Consider the following 10,852-nt stretch of genomic DNA (forward strand, 5'->3'; position numbering starts at 1 on the left):
AATAATGAAAACGTATTTGCTAATTTATATCATGATTTCCTGTTAAAATGCCTTAAATATTTCAAATTCGGAAATGAACTCATACAATGGATTGAATCATTTAACACGGACATTAGTACCATAATTATAATTCATAACGGACATTTATCTTAGCAAATCTGTATTTAAAAAGAGTTAAACAAGGCTGTCAATTTTCAACAACACTGTTTATTATAAACATAGAAATATTGTCCAAATTTACAGAAAAACAGCAGATATAAAAGAAATAACGATTGAAGAACAAGACATCAAGCAAACACTTTTCGCAGATGAAACAACCTATCTGACAGATGGGGCACTCAATTCCATTCGTTCTCAGCACTCATACATACTATTTGAGATTTCGATGAAATATTTGGACTCAAACTAAATAGTATTTTCTTACGCAAAGATTCATAGTAATGTGCTTTGTTTCAATACAAAAAATTACACAAATTAAATTTAATAAATACACACATTTTCTTGGACCTCTAAAGAAGGTAAAACACTTGGTTTTTACTTCACAAATTATGAACATTTGATTTAGACAAAAAAGTTCAACCAAAATTGCAAGTTTTTTTTTTAAACAGTGGTAACGGTGACACAGGAAATTAATTATTCTCGAAGAAGTCATAGTAGTTAAAAACTTGCCCTACAACAAGTAATATACACATAGTCAGCACCCCCACTCCTAATCATGATACATTACAAACACATTATATTCAAATTTGAATGGATCTGTAAGCCCGAAAAAAGAACAACTCTTGTTAAATCAATAAATCCGGGAGGACTCAAACCCACTGATATTACTGCTCTAATACATGCAAATAATTCCATTTGGGTTAACAAAATTACTTACATAAACAGGACAGTAGACCATTATCAAAGCGAACTCAATAAAATGGTTGAAATTTTGTAAGTGAATTTTCACTTAAAAAATATTTTCAAACTTTAAAAATGCAATCCTCAGAGATGCAATTTCTGCACGATTAAATCAAATTAAAGAGCATGATATGTACATAAAACAATTATATGGAATAATTCAACTATAGAAAACAACAAAAATACCCATTTTAACCTTAACTGGTTTAATAGGGGTATACAGTTTAACGAACATATTTAGGTCAAACACTTTGTATAAATTTGAAGCTTTTAAAACCTTTTACGAATTACCTTCAACATAGTTTCTTAAATATTACGCAATTATCCAATATATCACGAAAGCTTACATACAACAACCAACTGAAATGTCAACTTTATCAAACACCACATTACTTAAACTTGATAAAAACATCATAAAAAGTGTGTAAATACAACACACAAAATAGTGTATGGGAACAAATAATGTCCTGCTATGAACATAGTATTGACTGGAAACATGCTAATTTGACACAATTTAAAGCCACCATAGATAATAATTTACACAATTTCCAATACAAGATTCCTCATAGCATATTACCCTCTAATGCATATTTGTATAAATGTAAATTCATAGCTTCAAGACTCTGCACTTTATGTGCAGGTTTTAAGGAAACAATTATCCATGTTTTATATGAATGTAATTCATTACATCCCTTGAGGCGGGAGCCAGCAGTGGTTTTAAAACAGCAATCAATTACAAATTGATTTAAATGTAAATGATAATTTATTTGATACTACACAAATAGGCACTTATAATCAAAGAATAAACTATATAAGTTTTTTCGAATCTGAAATGCCAAACTTCGAGATTTTCAAAAACGCTCTTAGAATAAAAATTTATATTAGAAAAGCACATTTCTTTTGAAAACGATAAACTTGATCAATACAAAAAATAATTCATTTTTTCTTCTTCCTCTTTTTTCATTTTTAGTTAATCGCAGAAGACCAAAAACTAGTGCGTAATTAACGCGCACAGACAGTCTGTCTGTTTCTCTCTAAACTTCTTTTGATTTTTAAAAATTCACATTCCCTCTCCTTAATTATTATAATTTATAGCCTATCCCGTTTTTCAATCTTTACACAATTACTAAAGTACCGTTACAAAAGTGTGTTTTCTAGAAACGATATGAAACATAACTATATGCATTTTAAGCACATACTGATATTATTGTAAGTATATTCAGAATTAATTGTATGCGCATTAAAAGCGAATGTATATAATACACAAGGATATATGTACCTGACGAAATATGTTTTACTTGTTAATATGTACAATTATGCTGTCATTGAGATGCAAATCAATAAAAGAAGTTGCCGGAAAGGCTATTCCAAGTTATGGAGACTTTTCTGAAATCAAACATGGCATATCTTGCCGAAAGCCCGCGAAAATTAATGTTCGCAAAAAAGCTGTTCTTGAATTAAAAACATCATACGAAGTGGTCTTACTCATTTTAGTTCAGAGTCCGAATTTACTGACTCTTAAGAGTATAACATCATTCTTATGGCATTTTTTGTTCAGTTCAAAAGATGTATTTATTATACATTTGTGTGAATACTTCATCATAATGACTCACATTGCGCTGGTCTGGACTGTGATTTCCGGTTCGACGGACGGTTCCTTTGTCCGTAACAGGAGCCTGCCGTTAAACGTTAGGAACCGCCGGAAGTGCATGCGGTATCTGGGACTGTTGTACGCATACAGGAACGGATTGACGGCAGATTTCATCCAGAGAAAAAAGTTGAAAAACTCGTACAGACTTGTGTTCACGCAATCATCACAGAATGATATGAGCACAGTGGTGATGGAATATGGCGCCCAAAAGATCAGGAAAGCCACGACAAGCATTGCCAGAAACTTGGCCGCCTTTCTGTGGCGTCCCCCTGGGTCACGGGCCGCTGGCGGCAATGCATTAGCTATCCCAGTTCGATTACCTGGATTTATGGATGACGCCGACTGAACATGAATACTCGTGACCGGATTCACCTTTGAGCGCTGCTTAATTTTGACGTAGATTAAAGCATTTAGAGACGTCATGCACACGAATGGGATAAGGAACTCAACGAACGCAGTGATCGTAGTGAAGACGCGGTCGTAAGCGAATTCCACGTCGCAGTCCATGTTTTTCACGGTCGAGTAGCCCACCCAGGCGTCCCAGCCGATGATAGCGGGGGAGAACACCAGGAAGGAGATTAGCCAAGCGCATACAACCTGTGCGACGCCCACGCGCCTCGTGATCTTTATCATGTAGGAGTGTCCCATCTGAATTAGTAGCAGCCGATCTAGGCTGATGATCAACATCAGCATTATGGATTGAAAACACATCGTGAAGTCGCACACGAGGTATATCTTACAAAATGCGTACCCGAACGGCCACGTAAATTCCATGAGGGTATACACGGTGTAAAAAGGTAAACTGATCGCGGAGAGAAGTAAATCCGTGATTCCGAGTTGAAATAAGTAGAAATCGTACACGGTGCAGAGTCGCTGATCCCGCAAGTAGGCTATTACTGTCATTGAATTGCCTGTGATCGATATCAAAATGAGTATCGCCAGGCCGATCGCTGCTGGAATCTGTACCCCTGGGGTCATAGGAATGATACCTTCGTCTTCGTTGTTGTAGTCCTCCCCTGGGGGCGCTGTCGACATGTTTAGATGGTAGAGCGTAGAAACAACTATTTTGTTATAGGCTTAAACAAAATTCGTCGCGGTCTCTTCTACATAAGTCCCAGAATAAAAGTGTAACGAGTGATCGCAAGCTTTTTGTATTGTAATCTAAATACAAACAACTAAAAACGTTGCCTATTTATGTACGTAAAAAATCGATTCCATTATTTATTCCCGTATGATGTTCGTCTTCTCTCATATGACGGCGCCTATTAATCAGCTCTGCTGGAAGTTAGTGTGTCGTTCGAGCATCGATGCCATGGCGACATCAGGCAGACACACAGATCTAAGCTTTGAAACTCGCTTTGAGACTCGATGCACGAGTGCATGTTTTATGTAGGGTCATAATTGAAGTCTAGTTCAATCGTCTGTATTGATATGTCAAATGCAATATTATACGTCGCAGAGCAACAAGCAACTTTCTGTGTTGACTATTTAGAAGAACACACATGCATAAAAAGTGTCATTTTACACGCGACTTCATAACATATAAATTTAAATGTGATTTACGTCAACCCAGGCGTTATTCCATACAATCAGTAAATATCCCTTTTATATGAGCGTCGTTTGGTCTTAGTAAACGTTTTACTTAACTCCCAGTTTCGTTTGTATGCATGCGAACCGGTGCTTTGTAAACGTTTGTTTCTGAATCAGAAGGTCTTTTTTCTCATTGTGCCTTTGCTTACACATGAAGCTAATATCGACGCTTTGATTTTGAAGCGTGTGTCTGCTCTATGCCCATTTCCGGTCAACATGTTATTGGTTGCTTATCACAATCGATTAATTGTAAGTTTGTGTACTCACGAATTCTGATTACATTAACCTTTTGAACAAATATAACATGAAATTACGGCCCACAAAAGTTATATCCATTAATGGTTTATAATCTGAAACGGGTATGCAAAAACCCAAGCTAAAAGACATAATGCTCGATACTCATTACCGGTTAACAGCTTTTAGTTTGCTTGTCAGAATCGATTAGTAGTAGATTTATTTACTCTTGCATTATGATAACATTAACTATTTAAACATATATCACAGGAAACTAAGGCACACGAAAGTCAGATTGTTGGATTCATTCGATATACATGTGCATGCATTTATAAATTCATAATCCATGTTTGGGACAAAGAGACTGAAGCAAAATAAGGTACTAGTACAAAATTTAATACAATTAAGTCTTTATTATATGAAATTGGTATTCACACCAGAGCAAAAGACATAATGCTTATTGCTTATAAATGTATGAAAAATATAATTACCCAAGTATAAAAAAGTATCAATACAATTTAATTTAATTATCTTTAATAGATACTTTAAAATGCCGCAAACAGTCTTGAAATTTGATATAATCATTTTCGTATACTAATATATTTCTGTGTGAAATAAGTTCACTAAATAATATAAAGATGGTACATCACAGCGATTATCTTCAAATACACAAACAAGTATAACCAACCATTCTTCAGATTTATGATGAAATTATTTAGATAATTTTATTGATTATTTTTAAGAATTTAGCATTACACGTGCGAAGTCAACTGTCAAGATAATTTGAACAATTTGGGCACATAATAATTTAACGGTTTCATAAAATCTTCCCTTAATATGTATTACTGTGATAAAACGGTCTCAGGCTTCGACAAAAACTCCTTCAAATATTTTTATGGCAATAAAAAGAGTTCAAAGAATTTGAAAGAACAGTGATGCTTTTGCTTTATTTAGTCAAGATGATAAAGTAAAAACCGCAATAACAAGCTAGATATTGCGTATCTAAATTGAGCTTATATCAAACCAGTCTAATACCTAACTGGTACTATATACTATTCGATGTGGAGTGAATATATTCCCAGATATGTATTCGATAATTACATGATATTCGATAAAGTTTGAATACCGAATACCCAGCTTGGAATTCGACCCTGAATATACTTGATATTTGACCAGGGCTTGATATATAGAGAATACTAGGTTGGTGACGTGGATGGAGAATGGTTATCTGGCAAGTCAGATGAATTTATCGGATGAGCCAGATAACAATTCTCCATCCACGTCACCAACCTATTATACTCTTTATCATGTCACATTTACAACATTCGTTGAAATGTTTATAAAATATCTAGTTTTCGAGTATTTGGTGCTTAAATATTTAATATGGGTAACCCCACGCGCGAACGAAATCATTGTGACGTAACGACATGCAAAGCGCTTAGGCTAGCTTCCATCGTGTTAAACAACACAGAAATCGAGTTACTCGTTATTATTTCAATACACAAAGACGAAATTACGTTGTTTTAATAATAATGTTTAAACAACAGTACTTTACATGTATTTGGTATTTTATTAATAGAAAAAAGTATATTTTATTAATAGAACATAGTAAAGGCATGCGCATGCGCAGAGAGCGACTGCTTATGCACGTCATTTCATTTTGTTCCTACATCAATGATTTGGGTTGCTATGGTAAAAAATATAGAAACACATCTGACAATAGTGGAGTTTCACCGGTAGGGGACAATATTGCTTGGCAATCTCTTGTTAATATTATTAATAATATTATATATAATAATTTCAAGCGCAAAACGGTTTCATATAAGGTGTCTGGTTATAACTCTTTCAGAGCTAAAATCACTTGACATATCACCGTTCAGTTGTGAATTGTAACATGTATTTGTACTCAATCGAACGAATTGGAAAATATATATTAAACACCTCGCACTTAACCATTTCATAAGATTCAACAATTTTGTATTGATTCGTATTTTGTTCTGTTCTTTCTTTCAATATTGGCAGTACGAATAAAACTTTAACATTCTATTATGTAAGGTGAAGTAAAACACAGGGGACATTTTAGCAGCCGCCGCCGATTATCGTTCTTCTTTAAACATCATTCGGGTCTTAGGGGTTATACTAATTGGAATACGGGACTCAGGGGAAGGGGTGTTACAGCTCTTGAAATGTAAGGACCTCTCCCTGATCATCGGACTAAAACGAGTTTGTTTGTAAAATTAGTACTGATTGTGCATAGTATATGGGCCAAGAACATGAAGTGTCATAAGAGGCTAATAAGCCATATCAAATCAGTCGAATCGACATGAAATACCGGTACGTTGGGAAACATTTAGATGACAGATTTTTATGATCCTTTCAATTTGGAAAAATACATTATTTAAAAAACAAATGAAAATATCTACATCTTCTTCTCTTACGGCGTGTTTTTTCCTCGCCCCAAAAAAGCACGTAAGAAGCCATGCTGATCGAAATATGTGATTTATTCTTTTGTAAGGGACAAAAGTGAGGGCAAAAGCCGCGAATGAGTTACCTCTCCAAGACAGCAGCACAGAGCAATGATCTATAAATAAAAATGTTTATTTATAGATTTTTGAACAGCGCCACTCGTTTTTCGTTTTCTGTAAACCGTAATTTCAAACCAAGAACCGTGAACGGGACAAAGTTTAAATAATTGATTTAAGTTATAAGATGAAGATTGAAAATAAATTCAAAGTAGGAAATACCTTTTTTATTCTGTTTTATAATTAGAACAACGAAAAACGATTTAAAGAGGTTAATTTTGTTTTCGTATTTATTTTTTTGTTTCGGTTATTTGAAAATCGGAATATGAACTAATATGCGTTCATGTTCATGTTTCGTTGTGTCGAACTTAAAACGAAAAAGGAAAAGGCGGTATATATACGGACCTACTCATCAATGGTATGTTGCAACCTTATTGACATAACGTTCGCATATCTAGACATTGACACACATGATAACGGTTCACAATTCAGGTTCACTTTGAACAAAACAGTATTTAGCAGGAAAAAAATATTATGGTTTCATGCATTGGGGTTTTGAAGTTTTCTTTGTTACATTCATATTAAGCGTTAATATTTCTCTAAGGTGTAAACGTAGGCCATTTTTTTTCCAAAAATAATGGAAAACTATAGTTTAGTTTATTTAATGGTAGATACATTAAAACGTTAATATTCAGGTACACATATACCAATTCAATAACTGGACAAATAGTCCCAAATTATTGATACGTCATAAAACTGGAAAACAAAGATGGGCTAGATTTTTAAGGATACAGCAACCAACAGTTTACTTTCATGAAGCACAAACACATTTCAATTTGATCAAACTCAATAAAGAAATGAAGTAAAGGTTGTTTGATTGAAGATTAAACAATATAAACCATATATATGAATATCTTTTGATTTAATTAAGGACACACATTATTTGTCCAAATGTAACGTAAAACAAGTACATTTTGAAAATGTTTTAAAGCGCCAAATTATGATGGATAGTAAACATTATGTTAAATGTGTAATTTACTAAAATTTAGAGGATAGGGATATACATGATACGAGAGGTCTGGATTCAAAAATGTGTCACTCTGTGTATCATGTTGTTGACAATTAGATGTATGTTTTAGATTTCATTATTTTTAATTACCCAAATAAGTTTTCAAATCAGAGATGCAAATGTATTTAAATCTATCAATATTACTATCACAAACAATAAGAAACCCAAACTTAGGCTAATTTCTGTCTAATAGTTTTAACATTTCGTTGTATTCACATATTAATATCATGTATCGTTCGAGTTTAAAAGACCTACTTTGCTTCAAGAAAACGCCTAAAAACCTTAACACTTAATAAGTAGTTTTTATTAAGCTATAATAAAATCGAGTGTCGACGCTTGTCTGCCTATCATCAATTGTAGCCTTATGATTATATTTACCATTCGAGCGTTGACCTAATTTGACAGGAAATTGAGAGCATGGCATAGGTCTGTAATTGATTGACTGATAATGTATACATGAGAATGAGAATGTATACATGATTGCAAAAATTTGGCACTCAATGCGCAAAAAGGAAGCAAGCTGTTACGCCGGATATCATTATGTTTTACCCTAAAACGGAACTTAAACATGTGAAAAAATACTATAATCTTTATTAAAGATCGTTATGCTTAGGCAATTTCTAGAGATTTTGATGCAAAATCAATCGCGAAAAGTTATCAGTTTGGTTGGTATTGCAGTGAAATAATGCCCTTTGATTATCTTTGATTTTACAAAAGTGGTGAAAATATGTTTTTATAGCTATTCATTTCAGTTTTAACCATTTTGGTTGACCATCTTCCAGAGAAACTGGATACATGTCTCAATGTTTAAAGACATGTAACATGAAACTCATTTAATTATATTTATGCTAGAATAGATAAGCAGAGATCGAGCCAATTCTTCGCGCAGAGGTTGTTTAAGATCTCCAACTTTGAAATGGGGTCGCATGCAACTTCAATATAATACCACTTGACGAAGTCATTAAATAGTACATTAATTGCTTTACTTGTTTACCTATTCTTGACCCTTTCATGGTTTATTTTTTTAAGTACGTGTTCTTTTTTCTTTTGCGGCAAAAGCTATAATGATATGCGATATCGCGGTACATTTGCGTAAAGCTCTTAAAATGCGGTCGAAAGCAAATTAGTGCTATCGTTTATTCATTTATATGATATTATATTGTATTCGAACATAAGATTTATTTCGTGCCGATTTGTATCGATATTCATTTTATAAAACTACCTAAAAATGGTTAACAAGTAAAATGCCTTCTGTTTGGCATGGACATTATGATCTTAGCTCAAGTGTAAATAAGAAATATAATTACACCTATACTAGAGTTTTATCCAAGTATGACATATACAGTAAGTCAAAGATATTAAATAAAATATGAATCAGTTATCAGGAAAAGGAAAGACAGCACACTCCCGCTCTTTTCAACTCCCCGACGCAATGATATGATTGTATTGTTGTTGTTTTTTCTAACTTTTTCTAACATGATCATTTCGATCTATAAAAAGAAATGATTCATATTTATAATTAGATTATATTTAAGTTGTCGAAATTTATTGTATTTATTCGTTGTACTATTTGATTTAGATGAAAGTAGCTCGTAAAATGCTATTTTTGTGGCGATATGTAAGAGGTGGCCTCTTTGCCAATGACAGCGAAGATGAATATAAATATAGGATCTTAACATGACCAACATATTTTCTTTTTATTTAATGCTCTTTTCATTGTTTATTCACATTGTAAAATAGATTAAACTGAAGAAATCCGCTAGAATAATGACGTCATTTCGTAAAAAAAATGAAGTCATTTCACATTTATATAACTAGTGTAATAACACCCGTGTTATAAACAAAATTGAGCATTACGTTATTTCACTTCTGGAGCGTAGGTCATGTTATAAGACTATATATTAAATAAACAATAAATAGCCATGCATCAAATTTATGAGATGTTTACTTCTGCTTACCTTTTATTACTTTTGTTCTTTATGTAACTGAAATATTCAAAGCAATTGTGTCTTAAAGGTTTAACAATCACTATTTCGCCGCTGAAATCATCGAAATTTCATTATTTCTTAAATTAAATAGGTTACGTAATCAGTTGCTTTCACAATTTTCAGTTAATTATGATCAGGCGTCGGTCGGAATTTAAATACTAAATAGAAAATTGAAACTAGATCACTAATTTTCCTGGAAACATAGACTCGTGATACCACAAATACTCGAATTACAAAGGCTATTTTTTAATAAATTTCCCGAGCTTCATAGAACACAGCCGTTCAGCAAAATATTGCCAATGAAAAATAAATACGTATAAGGCCACGAGCTTCAACACTGACAAAATAACGTATCTTGGTTGGCAGCCTTAATCAATCAGATAATATACTCGTACTGTGTCCAAATTCCGATGGTGGCAATACCTGCACATCTTCAGAGGTATTGTGTTTGTGGCAATTTAAAATGCTTAAACACAAACTTGCTTCATATATTAAAAAAATAAGTATAATTTTGACTATCAAATCGGCGACGCATCACTGCGGAATTTTGTCGAAATAACGTACACAGTTTAAAAAACCACGAGCAATTTTACTGGTAAAAACACTCACGTTTAATCAAATGTGTTACAAACCAAACACGAGTTTGCAAACGGAAAACATGGGAGTCATATGCATTTTCAATTACAATGTCCAAACGTCCTTTACAAATTTCCGCCAAATGACGACCAAATCTTTGAATGAGACTATCTGCGAATTTAATGACCAGCACCAGTGTTCACAAAGGCAAGCAACACTTTAGAATAATCTAATTCTCCATTCTAAAACTCATGTAAATACATCTAGCATGCAGTTATTTACACAAGTCACAAAGCTGCTTTTTTAAATTAAATGTATTAAA

At 33.2% G+C, this 10,852-nt stretch overlaps 1 protein-coding gene across 1 annotated transcript; it reads right to left on the bottom strand.

Moving 5' to 3' along the window:
* Nucleotides 1-2,509: 2,509 nt before the first annotated feature.
* On the bottom strand, nt 2,510-3,586 carry LOC127878744 (muscarinic acetylcholine receptor M1-like). Its single transcript, XM_052425274.1, has one exon. It carries the CDS (start codon nt 3,584-3,586, stop codon nt 2,510-2,512), a length of 1,077 nt encoding a protein of 358 aa, XP_052281234.1.
* Between the last annotated feature and the right edge of the window lie 7,266 nt (nt 3,587-10,852).

This window comes from Dreissena polymorpha, chromosome 4, assembly GCF_020536995.1.
Source record: "Dreissena polymorpha isolate Duluth1 chromosome 4, UMN_Dpol_1.0, whole genome shotgun sequence".
Classification (NCBI taxonomy): Eukaryota; Metazoa; Mollusca; class Bivalvia; order Myida; family Dreissenidae; genus Dreissena; species Dreissena polymorpha.